A 20,783-nucleotide genomic window follows, 5' to 3' on the forward strand; every position below is an offset into this window, starting at 1 on the left:
CCGGGGTCTCTCAGCTCATCTTCATGGGAGCAGGGATGGACAGTGAGGGATCTGTGCTTCCCAAGGGACTCCAAGGTCACCCTGGAGTATGCTGGGGGTGGGGGGCCAGTATAGTCTAGACTAACTGCGGAGGAGATAGAGGCCTCCTCCCCCCGGTCTTCTTGTGGCCCGACTGTCACAGGCTCTTTCCCCACAACACGTCTTGCAGGAGGCACCAGCCGCTGGGTCTCCAAACCCCCCCCCACCCCCTGGAGACCATGAAGTGGGCTGTGCCCCTAACAATCCAAGCAGTCCGCAGGAATGCGGGTCAGCGATCCCATTCCTCTTTATCCAACCAGCCTCTGCATGGATTGTCCTCAAAGTCAGGAGTCTTTAAAAGGTATCATGTCCTGATGTCTTAGCAGCCTGATAAAGAAATGCAGGTTTTAGTGGGGGCTAAGGGAGGACAGCACACCAAAGTACATATCTTTGTACAGAGCCTTTTTATTGATATTTCACAGAAGCAATTTATCAACACAGGAAACCAGCATTGCTGTTCCCAAGCAGCCGTGAAAGACGGTGATACCAAAGGACTGCACGAGCCCTGCGCCGGGCGGGAGCCCGCAGGCGTGGGACAGTGTCTCCTGTAGGCTGGGACTTCAAACGTGCACGAGTAAGTGGATACCGAGGGGGACAGTGTCTCCCGTAGGCTGGGACTTCAAACGTGCACGAGTAAGTGGATACCGAGAGAGGGCTGCACATCTCCACGGGCACAATCAGGGTGAAGAGAGATCACAAAGAATGCTAATATCCCAGGTACAATAGCTAGATTTACAGCATCTAATTCACCGGCTTTGCTTTGTAGAGCCACGCACAGCAGGAAACGGTTTTGTTTCTTTAAGGGCGTGATGCTTGGTCAGGAACAGAGCGAGAATGGGGCCACCCTGACGGCTACACAGCGAGGAAGACAGGCAGAGAGAAATGTCAGCACGTGAGGAGGGACCCCCCCTCTCCCACAACCCTCTCCCAGGAAGTGGTCGTTCTAGTTCACAGAAATCCTAAAGGGTCCATCCGCTCGAAAGTAAGACCGCTGCCAAAGGTTTGATCACGTGTGAGGGCACTGGCCTTTATGACCCTACCTTCCAAACCATTTGGAAACAGCCGCGTCAGGGGTGGGGTCAGGGAGGTCACATTCAAAGGCGCTGCTCCTAGAGGTGGTGTTTTAAAACACAGCTGGCCCCCTGTGCCCCGCACTGAGGACCAATCTCTCATTTAGTCCTTGACACATCAGGCTGACAGCCAGCAGCAAGACGGGGTGTGGGGAACGGTGCTCCGTGGGATGCCCTGGGCTCTGGGAGTAGAACGACCGGGAGGGAGGTGGGTCTGCTGCGATGGCTGAGACGGGGCCGCGGCTTTCAAGCCAACATCCAGAGGGAGATGTGTTACTGAGATTCTTTGATACCAAAGCCAGTGTGGAAGCAAGCGTTGGGGGCCTTCCGGAGAGGTAGATGGAAGCAGTATTTCATGGCATGTGTGCAGTCAGGTGTGGCCAGGGAAGTGCACATGCCTCTCGGCACAGAGCCCAGGATGAGCTTTTGTTGCAAACAGTCCATGGCAGTGGGAGGTGGGGAGGGAGATGTTCGCCCCACAGGGCTGTGTACATTATTCCCACTTTATTTCATGGAGCACAGAAAGGGCTGCTGTTTCTTTAAATAACAAACTATACAAAGAAAAAGGAGCAGAAAGAAGGAATGTCTCTGACAAAAACAAACGTAAGGATTCAATAAATAATATAAAATGCTTTTGTGCTAAAATAGAACTCTGTTTTTTAATATATATATATATATATATATATAATATATATGTCGTTCGGTAATCTTTATGTTACTCAGAAAAAGCCAAATCTCTTGGAATTAGTTAAAACATAGAAAAATACGATTTCACAATAGAACTTAAAAAAATGGCCAGTGTTTAGCTTACAAACCACTTAGAATATATACATCATGGAATATACTCAGGGAATTAAAGTTCGAGTCCTTTTGTAATTTTGAGTGCACGGTTAGAAATAGTTCTCCATTCCCTACCCTTACATCAAAGATGTTTTAGATCAGGACAAAATAAAATACGGAAGCAGAATGACCAGTTTTCAGAGATGGTTTTGAGATTGTGGTGTTGGGGAGTTTGCCGTAAGAATGTGAGTTGCTGAAACTTTAAAACACAGTTATTGTTCCTGTAGGTTTTGATGACATGCCTATACTGTGAGCTCACTTTCTATAGGGAGTGTGTGCACGTTTCATTAAAGGTAATTAAATATTTGGGGTGTGGCATTCACCAGTGCTCCCCTGGCTGCGTCAGTGAGAGGTCCCGCATCAGCCACCACGGGGAGGGCATCCCGGTCCCTCAGCTCTAAAAGGGCAGGTCTGTTAGTCTTTGAGGGGGAAAGAAATCTCAGGTCCGTTACAACGTGAGGAAACTGTAGTATTCCCGAGTTCGACTTTCATTAGTTAACAGGAAAAGAACTCTTTTAAAATGTGGCCACATGAAAAGAAAAAAAAATTCATATTCGTAGGAATTTAAGTAATTGAGGAATTCAAACCTCTGGAGTCAACCTTTCGTGGGAGGAGGGGAAATCATGTTAGGTCTCCAGGGAAAAATGTTTTCCAAACACTTCAACTATTAAAGCTCCCTCTGGAAGTGGGCATGGCTTAAACAGCAAGCCGGGAGTCACTGGTCTGGAAAATCTTATTGTGGCCCCAGTGGACGAGTGACGAAGGTCTGTAGCTGGCCACAGGGCCCCGAGGGGGGGCCACCCAGCCCCCATGCCTGGACCTGCCGATGGTTGCAAGGTGCGCAAAGATGGGGTGAGGGGTACGGTAGCTCTGGGTGCCAGGTGCCTTCCTGGAGGGTGCTGGAGGGCACGCAGGGCCCTGACGGGAAGTTGATGGGCTATTCGTAATTCCAGTGGCTCCATAATCGAAAATAAAGCGACCATATCTCACAATCATTACTATTCAACTCCCTCTGTAAAGAGGGAAGGAATCAGCCAACTTTAGTCAGTCATTTCTTTGGTGCTTCATGTAAAGGGAGTGACTTTTTTTTTTTTTTTACCTGCAAGTTACGGCCTTCCTTGCCCCATTTCTACCATTGTTCTTGTCTGGGAGACACCCACTCCACCTGCCCATGGCTCCCCCAGCCACCACCTATCCCATGCTCCCGTGAAGCCCACCTCCTCTCCGGGCACAAACATCACCAGTCCTCGGGGGTGTGGAGATAATTCATTAGGCGTCTCCAAATGACCCAGAAACACTTCTCTGAACAAAATTACTAAGAAAAAAAAAAAAAATCACATATGACTAAGTCCTACGGAATCGGTCTTCTCCTACCCCAGCACATTTCAAAGTACCTTTCATAGATTTACAGCAAGTGAACAAGGGCTTGACTTTGAGAATCTGGCTTTCTCTTGATGTGAAAAATCAACTCCATCGAAAAGTCAAATGCTGTGTCCAACCGCCCCGACTACAAATTCCGAGTGACATTTTTCAAATCATCAGAGAAAGATCACACTTTGATCTTTTTCGTGGAGTTAAAGCTCCCTGTGAATGGGTAAAGGATATCCTGTAAGGGCCCATGAGGGCCTTAAAACAATAGTTTCTGGTGTCCACAGGACGCATTTCAAATCACATGTCAAGCTAGGTCTTGCTCCAAACGGATGGCTGTGTGCTGCTGGCGTGGACTTTCCTGAGCGGGAGGCCTGCTTTCCTCCACATCTGGTCCCTCCTGTTCCACACAAATTTTGAAACTGTCACATCCGTGGATTGGCCAATCAGAGGCATGAGTAGCGAAAAGATTTGCTTTAGCAGTGAAAAGGCTAATTTCTAGAAGTTTTGCTGAAAAATCATCCTTAAACACGATGCAGAAGGGAAAAAGCATGCCTCCCAGTGCCGTGAAGGGGCAAATGCACCGGAGAGAATATTCTCGCCTGGAAAAATAAACTTGGATTCACTGAAGTTTTTAGCTTCTTCCATATACTTTGTAGAGCAGCTTAAAGTCATCTTTTAGACTTTGCTTGATTAATTCCCTTAATTCATGAAGTCAAGACATTATAACTTTATAAAAATAACGTCAACTTTATCTTCTTCAAGTGAGAAAATGTATGCTGCATCTTGTCCTTCCTCGTGGTCTGCATGTTGAAGGGTCAGCCATCGAGGAATGAGGTCACACTCTTGGAACGTTCTAGAATAGCTCTGCAGAGTGGCGGCCTTCTCTAGCCTTGCAGGCACAAGTTGCTGGCACAGAAGGGTCCGGAAGTGTTTTCCGAGTGGCAGCGGGGACGCTGGCCCTATCAGACGGCTTCGGGGACAAGCACAGGTAGCAGACCCACCGACGAGACCCTGGCGCTTCCAATTTAGGTTTGAGGCAAGACTTCCAATTCCTGTTTCCTTTCCGAGGACAGATGAGCCACCTGTTCTTCTCCAGAGCAAAGATGGTGTCTTTCAAAGAGCTGCAGGCTCGCATGGCTAATGCCCTAGGTGGTAAGTGGGAAAGACTAAGCCCAGACCCCAAAGGAGTCTGTGTCCTCCTCAATAGGAGGGCGTTGGCTCTGTTTGGCAGAGGTGCAGGGCACACCCATTCCCAGCCTGTAAGTGCTGAATGATGGGCGCCCGGGATGGGGCCGCGACAGCAGTGACTGTGGTCATTAACCATAGCTGCAAGGCACTCACCCTTTATGAGGAACGACTACCTAAAAAACAATGTGAACGCCATTCTTCCCTTTTAAAACCAGAGCAAGGCACGTAAAGAGTGCCTCTGTCCTCCTCTACTAGAAAGAGCCGAGTAGAACACATGTGTTGATTTAAACCCCAACTGATAGCTCAGATGGGGAGTGGACCTCCAAATTTCCCTTCCAAAGGGAGCCCTATGAAATAAAAAACTCTTGGTAATCACCTTCCGAACTCCCAAAATACAATTTCATTAAGAAGTACTCATTTTCTCAACAACCACAGTGCATGGAGATCTGGAGGCGGTACAAATATCAAGGGCAGGATGCAGGTCATGATGCTGTCATCTGTACTGTCAGTAGTTAACTTAGGAACATACAACAGGATTGCACGTAGAGTAAGACAGATATGGGGACTTCAAAAATCACTGTTATTATTTTCAGTCTGGTGATAGAAAGGACTTCACTGGGAAACACACTGGTTCTTCTAGCCCAGCATTTATTGGGGCGTGAAAAGGCTGTCGGATGTGTCGTGGGAGAACCGTGGGACTACCCACCCACGGCCCAGTACCACTCACTAATGACAGGCAAAGGGTGAGACGGAAGTCATCATACACAGTTAACTCATTCCAGCACATTCATTCTTCAGCATTCCTTTGTCAATAAAATGCATTTTAAATTATACTACAACGTAAGACAGAGCAATTCTTTCCTTCCTTCACACGCTGGCTGCAGGTATGTGTTCCGGGGGCAGGAACAAGGATGACTGTGTCCTGTAACTGCTTATCGTCGGAGCCCCAGACAGACTCAGCCCCAAGTGTCCGTGTATGCCCAGACAGGTGAAAGTGCGATTTGTCTGAAAATCACTGTTGCCCTGAAAGTTTAACGCCCCCGCCTGTCCTTCAGAGTCCCTATGAAGCCTTCCAAGCATCCACTGTTGAACGCTGTCAGCAACGAGCGACCCCCAAGTCCTCTGAAGGCAAGCTCTCTCTGTTCCCTGTGGGACCCAGGCGGGGACCTGGGTGGGGCCGCAGCAGGGCAGGGGCCCGAGAGCAACCTTCTCAGAAACTATCCTCAGCTCGCCACATGGGGCATCAGGAGGCTGGTTGGTGCTGAAGCGCACGGAGGAAATGTGCGTTGACCTCCCAGGGCCCAGAAGCATGAGCGGACATGGAGGAGCCCAGCAGAAGACACAGGACGGCCCTCGGGTCACCTGGCACCTGCCGCAGCGGGGCTGCCCTCTGTCTTGGCAAGTCTAAGATATGTTTGCTATCAGACATACAGACATTTCAAGTTCGAGGTTCACGTCTACCCAAACAGGTGTGCAAGAAAGGAAAAGAACTTCCGTTCGTCTCTTCAGTAGTTTCGAGCATGGACAGAGTCATGTGCAGGAGGAACTCAGGAGGGGTGGGAGGCCGGCCGGGCCCGACCATGGGCACAGCTCCTCCAAGGAGCACCTCGGCGACCTGGGTACTGCCAGATGTGGAAGGGCCCCAGGGACAAACGGACCAAACCTCTGACCCCCGGACTTCTCCAAAAGGCTCCCCGTCAAGGGCTGAAAGCCCCCAGTGTGGGCTTCCTCGAGGCCCCATCTCCCCGGGGCCCTCCCATCCAGGGCGTCAGAGTCCATTGCTGTTCCTGTGGCAGAGAGGCGGCTTGGAGAGCTCCACCACGCCGGGCCGGGACTTGTTGAGGAACTTGGGGGCACGGCGCAGCAGCCGCTGAGCCTCCGTGAAGGTTTCCGTCAGCTCCTTCTTCCACTGCACAAACTCGGGGTCGCTCTACATGGGGACACAAAGGGAGAGGTTGTGATGGGCGCACCTGGCTGGCCCACAGACATGGCGCCTCCGGTCATGACCACGCCAGCCCGCTTCCCAGGCCATCCACGGGGAGCAGGGCCACTCTGGCTGGCCCTCCAGGAAACCCCGCCCAAGCCCCACCCTGAGAAGGACCGCCTGTGACTCGTTCAGAGAGCACCTGTGCTTTGCGATTTCTAAAACAGTTCATGTCCATACAGTAATGCCAAAGGAGAGCTCCGTCCCATGAACACACACCCCACATGTGCATTGGAGGGATGGTTACTGGACACACGTCTCGGTTATCTACTACTGGTCTAGCTCTCTGAAGACACTCACACGTGTGCACACACACCCATGCATACCCCCACCCCACACAAACCCCCACCCACCTGGACACACACATACCCACGCACACCCACCCACACCTGCACACACCCCCCATGCACCTGGACACACACACACCCTACACACACACGTACACACCCCGCCCCCCCCCAGTCTCCCAGAGGATTAAATTTGGGCTATAGTAGAATTCTGGAGAGAGAAAGAGGGCATCTCCCCGGAGCGAAGTCACTTCGCTATCTGTGTTTACTTAAACACCCAGGTCCCAACCTCAAACATGCTGAGTGCTAAGAACCGGGAGACTAGCTAACAGGCCCCTACTGAACACTGGACAGAGTTGCCAGATAGGGCAATCAGATTATAACACGGACTTCCTCTCCAGCCATTTCCCAACATTTGCTTCTGTAATGTCAACTGTTAATTTGCTAGGACCCTCGTGCCCAGGGGCTTTCCTAAGTAAGCGGTAAAGCGTGGATTCAAGAAGCTCTCCCATACGCAGGTGGCCATCTCCGTGGACAGGTACACAGTTGCTCTAACTTCCAGTTAGGGAAAAGTTTTTTAAAAACACAAGAAACTCACCTCACATTGCAAGACAAATTGCTTTCCTCCTTTTATCCTCAACAAAATGCACTTTTTGTCTTTAATCTGAGTTTCTTCCACAGATAGAATCTGTTCCATTGTCAGTAAATTTTGCTAGCCATAAAAATAAAAAAAATGACAAATTACTTTGCATTATTTCCCAATTTCTTAATCTAAGTTAATAAATAATATGGAAAGCTATCAGCTTAAAAAGAGTTTTTTAAAAATCAGCCTTTTCCTTTTCTTTTTTTTAAAGATTTTATTTATTTATTTGACAGACAGATCACAAGTAGGCAGAGAGGCAGGCAGAGAGAGAGGGGGAAGCAGGCTCCCCACTGTGCAGAGAGCCTGATGCGGGGCTCGATCCCAGGACCCTGAGATCACGACCTGAGCCGAAGGCAGAGGCTTAACCCACTGAGCCACCCAGGTGCCCAGCCTTTTCCTTTTGTTGATGATATTCTAGAAGTGAAGGGGAAGGGCTACAGGAGGGACAAGCACAAAATTCAAAATGATGGCATCTTGAAGGAAACGCCAAAGGACAGTGTCTCTGTAAGACAACAGCACAGCTGTTCCCTCGACACAGAATCAATCTGCGAATGGTTGTGACTCGCACGTGTCCTCTCTGTGTCACACACACCTCTGAATCCTATCAACCGAGTTGTGAGGAAACAGTGAAGTGCCGTGTAACATGAACGAGGCGGGAGCAGCTGAGCTCCTGAGCTCCTAACACGGCAGCTCGGGAAAGGTCTGGCAAGGCTGGTTTGTGAGCTAATGATATTTCAAAAATATCAAAAGGATGTTATACATACAGGCGACATCTTTAAAAGATGGTCATGCCAGGTCTAGAACACAATTGCTTACAGTAAATGCTATAGTGTCGTAAGCACCTTACCATTTATGTTTTTTGGGATAAATACTCAGGACTCCTAAATGAAAAACAACACCATCATAAATGCTCGTGTTTATCGTTCCCTGATTTATACCTATTACTCCATCCATCCATATACACTGGGCAGCTCTCAAACAGAACACCGAACTCTGACTTTTAAAGCCAAGCTAACATACTGCATCCAATGTTTAAAAAAGGGAAGATTTTCTTTTTTTTTTAAGTTTTCAAATATCCTGTAAAGTGAGATAATTTCATTTCAACGCACACTCTGGTGACTGTCCAGGAGACGGCAGACTATACGGTTGGCCCTGGGACAGCAAGGGTTTGAACTATGTGGGTCCACTTCTACGGGATATTTTCCCCCATAAATATAGCACAGTTCTATAAACATTATTTTCTCTTCCTTGTGATTTCCCCAAGAATGTTTTCTTTTCTCTAGCCAACTATATTGTAAGAATAGAGTGCGTAAATCATGTCACATGCAATTTCTGTGTTAACCTGCTGTTTATCTCATCAGTCAGCCCTCTGCTCAACAGTAGGCTATCAGCAGCTAAGTTCTCGGGGGAGTCAGAAGTTCCACATGGGTTTCTGATGGCATGAGGGGCCAACACCCCTGACCCCATGTTGCTTAAGGGTGAACTATAAATGTGTAATATCCCCAGGGACACTTACTATCTGGAAACATTATATATTCTATAATAATAATATATATGAATTACAGTTTGGTTGCTAAGTTCACATATTTATAAAATATAATATATATTATATTATAATATATGATATTATATGTTATACATTATATAATACTCACCAGCACCTGAGTTACAACTCAAGACCCCCAAAGAAACTTATTAAAGCAATTCAGAGCCCACACGTATTAGTTTGAGGAAATGACTCCCATGGCACTAGTAATGGTGAGAAGTCTTGTTTATCTGAAAGGAATGGGCTGTGTAGTAGTAATCACTCATAATTAAATAGCAACTTTGCCAGTGGGGACTTATTTATTTTTTTCAAGCATTTTATTTACTTATTTGAGAGAAAGACAATTGCACATGAGTCGGGGAAGGAGCAGAAGGCACAAGAGCCCCAGGGACAAGGAGACTCAGGGCTCGATCCCACGACCCTGAGATCATGACCCTGAGCTGAAAGTAGGAGTTGAATGCCTAACTGACTGAGCCATCCCAGCGCCCCTTTAGCAATGGAGATTTATAAAACACATTCCAAAACCAAACAAACAAGATCAGAGCTTACTGCTCTCTACACTTCTCACCACCGGACAACTGATGGGCAGGATTCTGACCCATCCAAGACCTCAGCTATGTTTGTGACACCTGGGACCACTGCCCTGATTCCTTGGCCCTGGAGGACTAGCCATTTCCTCCTAGGAGCAGAAGCACTGCCTTCTCCTTGGGTCGCCACCCCATGCAGTAGCTGCTTAATAAATGCGGCCTGTCTGGCTTCGAAGGACAGTGCAGATTAGAAATGTCTTCTTATCTTATTCACAAACATGAGTCCTCCAGAAAGGATCTGAGGGGCAGTGGTATCTTTCTGCCTATGGCATGGGAGTCCCTTACACTTTTCCAATGAAACACAGACCAAAGGAAGTGTGGTTTGGTGACCTCTGCTCTGGGTCTAGCATCACAGCTTACACCACTTAGCTTATTTCATGTAAGCCCAACAAGGAGGGGGCCACATGAAGGGGAGACTGAGCACAGCCATTCCCCCAAACCTCAGGCTGTGTTGTGGACGCCAGACCTTCTTCTCTGAACCCTGGATTCAAGCGCCTCTGTCTGACTCCAAAGTCCTGGATTTCTTTTTTTTTTTTAAATCTCTTTTGATCTCCCTGACTACTCTCTAGCCTCCTTCAAATCTGTTTTGACCTCACATTCTATTTTCGGACTTTACAAAATCTTTCTTTGTCTCTAAGTTTATTTATCCATTTACTTTTAAAGATTTTATTTATTTATTTGACAGAGATCACAAGTAGGCAGAGAGGCAGGCAGACATAGAGGAGGAAGCAGCCTCCCCACTGAGCAGAGAGCCGGATACGGGGCTCGATCCCAGGACCCTGAGATCATGACCTGAGCCGAAGGCAGAGGCTTAACCCACTGAGCCACCCAGGCACGCCCGACTCTAAGTTTAAAAGTTAGAGTTTGAACATCCCAAATCTCTTGTGCACAAGTTCAAATAGACACCCAGAGCTCAGCACGATACTTGGTTAGACGTGCTAGCCCTCCGAGAGAGCCACGCAACAGCGAGGACGCTGCCAGTCGGTGCTGGGAAGGCCACACTAGACTTACCCGGGACTCGCCCTCTCCTCTCCACTCAAGTCTGTTGGGAAAGAGGTAAAAATACCGACGCTGCCACTGAGTCAGGAACGGGTTCCCCAGCTTCAGCATGTACCCGTGCATGATACAGTCCCTTCCTAGAGCGTAATCTGGGGAATACAAACAACCCCAAATTAGACAGGCTTGGGCACAGACAGGCTCTGCTCTTCTCAGAAACAAACAAATAAGAATGATACACTCTTTGGAAAAATCAGGTTTCTATGAGTGGAGCATGTTGTGCAAACCGTTGTCCCAGTTTTGAGACCCAGGTGAGCGGGAGATCAGAAGAGCAGGTCTTCGCTAACATAGTGAATGGCTGTTTCTCTATATTGGGAGATATTCGTGAAGTTCCCTTGCGGCTCGGAGAGGGTACAAACAGGATAATTCAGTTCAAGCTACGCCCGAAGAACCTTTGTCTTTATGTGGGACTGGGGTTCTCCCCTCAATCCTGTCAATAACAGTAAGGGGTTGACCAAGCAGCCAAGGTAACACAAGGCTCGAAAACATTTATTCCTTATGGCTGTATTTATCCCTCCAGTACACGCTTACCTAGACAGACCGAGCTAACTAGCTCTCGTGGAATCCCGATCATATCATTAGAGTGAAGTACTGTCTCTCTCACTCTTTCTCTCTCTCTTTTTTTAAAAAGGTTAATTTTAAGTGGCTGGCTTCAGTTTCTTATTTTAAAGGAACACTAAAAATATTTGGAGAACACTAAAAACCATTCATTTACTCCTCCCCTCATCATTCAGCAGCTCTGAAGGGAATGCCTGGTGCTGGGCATGTTCTGGATGCCCTGGACTCAGCAGTGCTACAGGACAGGAGACAGAACTCCTGCCTCCAAGAGCTAACGTTCTAACAGGAGACTCAGATGGCAAACAGAGAAGTGATACCCATGTTGTTTGGCATATCGGGGAAGGGGAAGGCCCCAGGAGGGAGAGGACAGGTGATCGGTGGGCTCCCCAGAATTGTCATTTTAACACCAAAGTGTTTACACAGCTTAAGTATACGGAAGGTGGAAGCCTTGCAGGTTCACCACAGGGACCTAAGCCTGGACTGTACTGTTCTGTAAGGAGACTCCTGAGATCTTCAACCAAGAACCCAGTGATATATGAAGAAAAGTTCATGAATCTGCTGGATGCAAGGATATACTTCGGTAAGGTCATTAAGACATGCCTCTTTTTTCTAGGTCCAGTTTGTCAAGATTCTGGTGACACCATGGCCCTCCCTGGATCAACTGATGTAATTTCCTGTATAAAATTAGCTACAGCCAACAGCCCAAAGTGATGTCAAAGGAACAGCTTGGAAACAAAGCCCTTCTCTCTGCAGAATGGAGGTGAGCACAGTTACAGGGCTGCTCCATTCCCTTGGGGAACACTGGCAGCTTTCACGCGGGAGGAACCCATCGGGACTCGGGCACAAGTTTCTGAGTGGGTGATGGACACAACCGGCCAGCCCACATCAAGCCACTCCCATTCGAGTAACTTATTAACACAAAGGAACTGCTTCTGGCAGATGACTCTTATAACAGAATGTTAACCTCTCAGAAAGGTCTTTGCCTAGAAGGAAAGCAAATAATATCCTCATCATCAACCAGGTACATTTAAATATCCCAGATTCATTAGAATCTTAGGAAAATGGAGAGTGACAACATTTGGTGACTCAAGAATGGCCGGCTGGTTTAACACCCAATGTGAGGCACTCCACTTTGGAAATCCCAACAGGACACTCAAATGTTGTAAAAAAAAAAATGTGGTTTGGCAATTCCTTAAGGTGCTTGTGAAACAAATGTCATTATTCCCATTTACAGTGCTGAACAAGAGACACGTGTGCGAGGTTCCTCACCAGTGACAACCACTTCATACTTTGTGGAGCCCAGAAGAAAAGGAAAAGGCAGGGCCCTTGTTCAAACATGACTGAGAATGTCAAGACGGTGAGGGCAGGGCGTTCAACCCAGCGGGGTGCCTGTGAGATGGCCCAGGTCATGTGCCTACAAAGCTGGGCCTCTTCCAGGCATGAAAATACTGCGTCTTTAAGAAAGACACTTGCGAACTCGCTCTAGAAGCTCCAAGAGCAGAGGACACACGATACCCTACTGCTGACCACCTTAATTTATATATTGACTGAAGACTTTGAAATATTACACTGAGCTTTTCCAAGCCACACGCCACTATTTATGGCTTTCCCCCCTGCCACCCTTGGAACGTACTTTATGACCCAAAAACTTTTCTGGCTTTACGAGACATTTTTACAAAATTCATTGTGTTGAAAATATTTTGAGGCACGCTGGCTATTTTACCTTCTTCGTGTCCAAGTTGCTTATTTTTAGCTCTCTTTCTGGCCTCGATTTTATCCGTGTCTGCATTTACTGCTTCATAAACTGTTTCTGCTACTTCCTGCTGCCAGCGCTCGGAGATCACCAAGGGGAAGTTCTTGTAGAGATCTTGGTCGCAATCAAGAAGCTTATTATTTTAAGAGATCAAGATAGTTATGATTTAACATACTTAGCAAGGCAACAGCTTCAGAAGTACCCTAACTGGACGTGGGGCGATAAATGGACCACAGCATACAATCCTTCAGAGACGGCTCGTTCCTTGTCACAAACGTCTGCCGCTGATAACCAGCATGTTAACCGGGGACACCTTCACCTTCACCTTCAGGCCCACCGGAGAGGACAGTCAGCCCATTCTCTTATACCAGCTTTGTTACATTTTTGCCAATGAAAAACAACATGTACGGGGCTTTATTTAAAGTACAGAAAGATCTGACAGCAAAACAGAATGTCAATGATGGCGAGGAGACTCTATTTGCCAAAGTAGGCAATTACATCCCGTACTTTGAGAAACAATTAAAAGGGAGAAGGTGGGAGGGTTTTCTCACCACCCTCAATTCATCTGAAAAGTGAGATGAGCAGAAGGGTGAGGAGGCTGAATTGTCCATTCATTCCACGAACCTTCTAACCTTCCATGAACCCAGGGTAACAGCGTGATCAAATGTGCGACCACAGAGCTCGGAAGATGAGGGGGTTTCGGCAACTTCACCTTTAAGAGGCACGGGAATAAAAATTACACTTAATAATAGCATTTCTCTTCCAAACTACTGCTCAAAATCCTTCATTCTTGCCCCTGAGCCGAGAAGCTGCACTCTGAAAATGAGCAAAGAAAGTGATTTTATGCCTCTGAGCTACAGTTCTGTGGCAGAAAGGTGAGTGATCTCACTGAAAGAGCGGAGCACGGCTGTCACTCACAAGCACAGGTCTCTTGAGAAACTTGATTTGCTTGCTCCTTTGCCTGAGAGATGAGTACTGGAGAGATGTTACAGCAGGAAAGTTATTGACAAGAAAAAGAGCAAGAAGAAGCACTTGCCCCCAAGACTTAAGCAAATCGATCAAACACAGAGGGCTTTCTACCTGCCCTCAGCGACCTGTTAGGATCACGTGTTGATTTTAGGATCGCTCTGATTCACGGAGCTCTCCTCTCCTCTTCCCGCTTCCTTCAGAAGCCCAGGCTGAGCCCAGAGTTGAAGTCCTCGGTGGCCCAGAGCATGAACGCTGGAGGGGTATGCCCAGCCACGCATGAGTGTGAGTATGTGTGGGAGGGCTGGCGGGGGGGGGTGCTAGTACAGCAGGCCAGAGGGGCACCCTGGGATCATGGCCTCCGGTACGGATTCTGAAGGGTTTACCAAAAGTAAAAACATACTCCTTTCCAATGTAGCTGCTGGGAAGGGCCAACTGGGCTTTGTATACAAACCGTTCTACTTCCTAGAATTTCAGAGAGCCCTGACTTTCTAGGATTTAGCATAAGTGGCTGAAAATGAATAAAACAAGGAAGACAATTTGTACTTAACTGAGGTGAGATTTTTTGTTGGTTTTGTTCTTGTTTTTTTAAAAAAAAAACAGTATATTTATTTGGGCTGCTTGTTTAAAAAGATCAAGAAAGCGTGGTTTCTTAAGGGGCAGAACCTCTAGCTGGACTAGGCTGTCCCGCGCTCCTCACTTCCCTCTGGATCCCTGGCCACAGGCCCCCTCTTGCTCTGAGCCTACTCATCCTCAGCTCTTGGTCACAAAGAACGAAAACCACATTGACAGAACCTCCTCGCAGGGACTCCAGGCCAAGAGGCTTAAAGCAGCTCTTTCTCCTACCTCAGAGAACTTCGGGCGTCAAAACCAGTCACAGGTGACAAAACCAGGGTGTGAGAGGTTACCCAAAGTCACTCAGCGAATAAGGGCAGATGCAAGCCCAGTTTGACTCCAGAGCCTTGATTATGGTGTACGAAATTTAAAGTATGACCAATCTCTTCTCAACATCAAAAATGTCTCTGGGCTCCCACGTCACGGCCGTGGTGTTTTTAGCACCCTTTTGTGGCAGCTCCTCTGCTGACAACTTTCTATGGGGACGACAGTAATCCTTTTAGGTGACTTTGGGAATGATAGTTCCCCAGAGCACTGACGGCCGCCTGCAGTCTGTCCAGGTTGCAGACTGCGCCTGGGGTTGTACACGTCAGAGCACTGGGAACACTGCAGCTCCGGGGAAAGCCACTGCGCCAAACCACAGAAGTGGCTTCTCTCTGCTTCCCCAGTGCCTCAGCTTCACCTCCAGAGAAGCTGGTCCCAGAAGCACCCCGGCCACCCTTCCTTCCTGACACCGCATCCCAACCAGCTGCCACTCCTCCGGTCCCAGTGCACCTGATGTCCTCCTGGGGTCTCCTGCAGCTTCCCTCCTCCCCAGCCACTCGGCTACCACTTCTGTTCCCAGGCCCTGTGGGTTCCAGCTCTGTGTCCCTGGCCAGGGCTCCCCACAGGTGCGTGCACCTTCTGGAGGGTGAGCTGCTTGGCAGGAAAAGTAAGGGGGGCTGACACAACCACGGTATAATGAGGCAACTGAGAAAAGACAGGGAGGCCCTGGGGGACACTGAAAAGGTGGAGGCAGATGTGTGCCCAACACCGCAGTGACACACTCTGACTTAGCAGCCTGAGGGGGATGATTTTCCCTCATGACTCACCGTCTATAATCATGCCTCGTTTACTGGGAAACATAATGATATGAACAAAAGTTTGAAAAATGCAGAGGATTATATAAAAAAAAAAAACTTGCAGTGATTATTTCACTTTTGATTGACAAATGCAAAATGACTCATGCTGTTTGCTCTTTTCATCTGAACACAGACAGATCTGAATACTTAAAAGGATTAAGATGGCTGGCTCTTTGGCACGAGGCAAAATGTGTCTGCTGTCACATAGTTGCTTTTCTCTGCTTCATATATGCTCGAGCTCTAGTTTAGTTGCAAGTATATGCAGATCCGTAAGAAACTGACCACTTACCAATTTGTCAACCATAAAATGATTAGTCCACAGAAAGCTTTCATTGTTTCTAATTTAGGTCCTTGACGTCTACATTCTTTATGCGTGCAGGTGCTCACGGATAAGTCACATTCCACAAGCAAGCCAATGTTATGATAGTCACTCAGTCTGCTGGCCAAGAAAAACATCTCTCCACCCCCCAAAACACCCAGGGTGAACGTCACACGGGTACCTTGATGCCCTTGGTATCCTCTTCATCAAAGGAGCCAATGTCAAAGGCGTCGGCAGCATTGACTTCTCCCCGGGGGGGAATCAAAGGTGGAGGGTACTAGAAGATCCAAGAAAGTGGGGCTCAGTTATCAGATCACCTCACGGCCCATCCCCACCTATCACTCTACAGTGTGCTGCACTCTCTGAGCATTCCAGCCGAGGTCCTACACCTCACCATGCGTCCTTCACAGATGGGCTGGTGCAAGGAACAAGCTTGTGCCTGCAATAGCCCTAAAAGAAGCCCCCAGATTTTAGAAAAACTTAAGGGAAAAAAACAGATTCATGTCCAGGGTCTTAAAGCATTACTGAATATAATGAAATCTCCAGACTGTACATCCAGCCAGCTCAGCTTTAGGAAAACACCGTGTCTCAGACAACACGGCACCACATTCCACTTGCTGGCGCCTCAGTGTGCAGGGCCCGGGTGGGCGCGACAGAGGGAGCGCTCCACACCCACAGAGGTGCCCCGCAGAGGGGCTGAGGAGAGGCCAGCAGCGCCGAAGCCCGGTCTCTCGTTCACAGCAGGTGGGACTAACATAGCATCACTCCTTGACAGTTGGAGATGATGTAGAAATGAACCCAAAGCTGATCAACATTAAAAGAAAAAATTTTAATGTGGGGTGTTCTCCTGTACCAATGGGAATATGAAAAAATATCTTAAGGGAAGGGATTCTGTTGATATCCTATCATTGATCCTTAAGTTGTGTGGTGCTGGGCTAGAAAGTATGTGTAGATTCGTGACCCATGTTTCTTGTACATTTCTACAGAGGTCCTTATGAAAATATTGTCACTGATTCAGATAGGAAGTCAAAAAGATGAGGGAAAGCTAAAAACATCTCAGTTATACAGACATCTGCATTAGATAACAGCTCTGTTTCAGTATTTATTAATGCATACTGCAGATATTTTGGAAACTTTTAAACTAGGGAAACAGAGAGAAGTTGGCCCAGAGGGAGTCGGTGGTAATGGCAGCCCATGGGTGGAAGGCCAAGAAGGACTCGCACTGCTGTCAGGGGAGCCTGGGGGCCCCGGGGAGTGGGGACCAAGACCCGAGCACAGAGGTGGTGGTGCCCAGTGTGGGGTTCCAGACAGAGTACCTTTTGTAAGTAGACTTGCTGCCAATCGATGCCTTTGAAAAAGATGTGCTCCTTCACTTCCTGTGCCCTGTGGAAGAGGCACAAAGGTGGTAAGGGTGCATTTGCAAACCTAAGGAATATTTTCCAAAAACTGTCTCCTGGGAAGAACACAGAGAAATGACTATTTTCAGTTCTTTCACTAAGCAAGTAAAATATGCTTTCTTCAAACCAACACAGGAAATACTGAATGTTTAGAAATATCGTATGAGGTGGAAACTAGGAATATTATCTCATGTGGTAATTTATTCCAGTTTGAGAGAACCTAGGAGGTGTCGCAGATAGATACACAGGAGTCTGTCGCCAGGAGAACAAATTCAAATAAGACTTAAATTAGAGATCTCCACACTGAGGAGATTTGCAGCAAATGTCTACGAGGCATGTCAGATCAAACGATAGGCATATGAAGGACCAAATATGAATTCAGAAGCAAACTAGAAATCTAGGAACATAGCGTATGCCACACCTCCTCAGATACTGAAGAAACAAGCTTTCCCAGAAACCATCCTCAAAGCTCAGTTTGTGCAGAAGACAAGCGACTATATACCACGAGGAAAGCCTACACGGGGAAAGTGCATGGACCCTATGCCCACAAAGGACTCTCCGCCAAGGCCTGCCCTGGGTCCCCCCGCAGCCCTGTCCCCTCTGGCAGAGCCCCAAGGGCTGGTTCTCAGTTCCCTCCTCTGCTATCATTCCTTGGGTGACCTCGCCCTGCCAGGCCTATAGATGTCCTGGGCCTGCAGATAACTCCCAGATCCGTGTGGCAAGTGCCGACCTCGTCCTGCACGCCAGGAGGCCCACGCACCCAGCGCCTGCTCAGTGTCTCCACTTGATGGGGCAAGAGGTCTGTAGAACTCCTGACTTACTCCCACGTCTTGTCATCTAAACCCAAAGAGCCGGATCAGCCCCAATGCCCCACTACACTCCACAGCCCACCCCTGGGCAATTCCTGGGGCTGACTACTTCTTACTGTCTCCTATCCTCACTGAGATCCGATTCCTCGTGGGGGCAGCATGGTCTTCGATCATGAAGGAGATGCTAAATGTCCCACTACCACTGCCACCATCCAGGTCTCCACCCCCTCCCTGAATGACCCTAACTGCCCTCTGCCCCAGCCTTCCCTCCAACCACACATCCCGCAGCCCCACCCGCCCCATGCCAGGCCCACATCATCCTTCCAACCCATCTCCCTATACCCCTGCCCAAGACTCTCCAGAGGCCTCCTTGTTGCACTTACAGCAAAGTCCAGGGACACGGCCTACATACAGGACCTGCCTGAGCCCACCGCCTGTCTGACCTGCTCTTGACCTCCCTCTCCTAGCTCTCCAGCCTTCTTGCTCTTCTGCATCATGGAAGCTTAATGCCCCCGTCAAAGCTCTACCCTCACTGACCCCTCTGCCTTGGGTCCTTCCCCCTCTCCTCCTAACGCTGGCTTCTCAAGGACAGCACTGCCTTATTTATCTCATTCATGCTCTTCTCCTGGTCTGAGGTCATCTTACTTATCTGATCATTTCTATAATGTCGCTCACCCCCACCCAACAGAAGCTCCAAGAAGACAGGGCTGGGTCTGCCTATGTGGGCCGCCTCAGCCCCAGCAGTTAGGACAATGGCTGACACTCAGGGGGTGCTCAGTAAGTGTTCAATGGATGAATGAATGAAATCTGAGTCAAAAGGTGTCCTTTTGTGTTTTGCATTTGTTCCTTCCCAACAATCGCTAAAATGATGGAAGAGGAACACAGAGTCATAAATGCACCACAAAGGGGGTGCAGAACCATCAGTAGACATGATGGGTGTGGACGGAGGAGCAGAGACTACTAGCAATAAATTGGCAGAGCTACTGCCTGGGGCTCAGAGGTGCTGAGTTCTAGGCTCAATGCCATGTATGTGGAGGGGGATAGAGGAAGGGGATGGTGAGACATGGGCTGAAGACAGGCTGAACTCTGTAGATGGAACCCTTCACGCATGCAGGCACGCACGCACACACCATACTTTCTACCTCAATATCCAACCCCAAAATGCCTGCAGCTAGGTGTTTATTCTAATGGAGTAGGGGTGGGGGGACTCTGAAAGGTTCTATTTTGAAGAAATTCAGCCTGCTAAAGATTTTAAAAAGCAATCAAAGGAGGGATTCGAGATTTAAGCCCACATACAGTAGAATAGGATCAAAGCAAAGATACAGGGAATACTCAAGGTCAGAAGCACTGATGGCCATTCTAGAAACTTCAACAGAAACCTAAAAGGAGTTCTATGAGCTAATCAAGGAAATGGAGGAGAGGGACTGTCAAATAAATTTAAAAAACAGTATTCTCCAAGCTGAAGAAAATGAGCTTCCACAGTACAAGGAACTCTCAGCTCCTGACATCAGGAGAGATAACTGGGCTCCAAGACCAGCTTTACTGCACACAATAAAGCAATATATCTCCAAAGTTCTGGGGGAAAATCATTATTGATTTAGAATTCTATATCCAGCCAAAGTATCAGTCAAGTTTGAGTACTGCAGGAAGGCGTTCTGGACACCTAGCAGCTAGAAAGCACGTTTAAGATGGCAGCCAGCCAGTTACACGTGAGAGAAAACACATAAGAACCTGATCAGGATACTGAACTGCCATCACTGCAAACCTAATTAGTAAAACTTCACCAAATGAACTGCAAGATATCGGGATTCATTTCCACTGTCGACAGGATCGATTTTTTTAAAGCTGAAAAGCGAGCGACTCCTTCAAGTCGTTAATTATGAAACAAAAAGGACAACATACATATTTCCCATTGGATTATTCCCCGCTCCGGATCAAAGTGGGAGATTTTTAGGGGCTAGGAATGAAATGTAATGTATTGTAACTAACTGTCCTGTGCTCTGGGTGTCGGTACTCGAGAGCTAGAATAACAGCCTACCCGCCTCCATGGCAGCCGAGCCGCTTACTGGCGTCTCTCTGGAGCAGGCCTTCTAGAAGGGACCGCAGTTCCGGGGAGAAGGCCTCCGGGAGCTCCACATTCTGGGCGAGAGAAAAAAAAACACGATTTTCAAGAAGCCCTGACACCCAACCAAATCTAAGTCCATTTCTTGGACAAGGACAGTGTTAAAAACTGCAGACGCACTGTGAATTAATATTTACTCTAAAGAAACATGAAACTGTGCTAGTCACAATGTGGGGCTTGAACTCACAACCCCAAGACCAAGAGTCTCACATTCCACTGAAAAAGCCAGTCAGGCGTCACAGACTGCTAGTCATTTTCAATGCCACTCACTAAGCTGGGGTCAGGTGCGGAGAAACAGGTCTCCTGCTCTTATGCGCCTAGGCAATTTTTCCTTTTCTTCGATCTTCTTAGTTTAGTTTTTGATTTTCTGCATCTTTCTATAATTGATGGGTGGCAAACTCTAATTTCTACCTTGACATCTATTTCCACTGAACTGTCAGGAATTCTAGGAACTCGATCTCCACTCATTTTTT

The 20,783-nt window shown here is 48.0% G+C and overlaps 1 protein-coding gene across 4 annotated transcripts in view; it reads right to left on the reverse strand.

Annotated features, from left to right (window-relative positions):
• Positions 1-2,617: 2,617 nt before the first annotated feature.
• The window catches only part of GRK3 (G protein-coupled receptor kinase 3), a 120,050-nt gene continuing 101,884 nt past the window's right edge, over positions 2,618-20,783 (reverse strand). For all 4 annotated transcript variants that reach the window (XM_032311533.1, XM_032311534.1, XM_032311532.1 and 1 more), the window contains 7 exons: positions 20,227-20,327; positions 17,299-17,365; positions 16,164-16,259; positions 12,932-13,094; positions 10,606-10,742; positions 7,417-7,530; positions 2,618-6,477 (listed from right to left, as the gene is read on the reverse strand). In XM_032311533.1, coding sequence (XP_032167424.1) covers positions 6,316-6,477; positions 7,417-7,530; positions 10,606-10,742; positions 12,932-13,094; positions 16,164-16,259; positions 17,299-17,365; positions 20,227-20,327 — 840 coding nt within the window. In that variant the 3' untranslated portion in view covers positions 2,618-6,315. The remainder of the gene's footprint in view (positions 6,478-7,416; positions 7,531-10,605; positions 10,743-12,931; positions 13,095-16,163; positions 16,260-17,298; positions 17,366-20,226; positions 20,328-20,783) is intronic.

The sequence above is a fragment of the Mustela erminea genome, chromosome 13, assembly GCF_009829155.1.
Source record: "Mustela erminea isolate mMusErm1 chromosome 13, mMusErm1.Pri, whole genome shotgun sequence".
Lineage (NCBI taxonomy): Eukaryota > Metazoa > Chordata > Mammalia > Carnivora > Mustelidae > Mustela > Mustela erminea.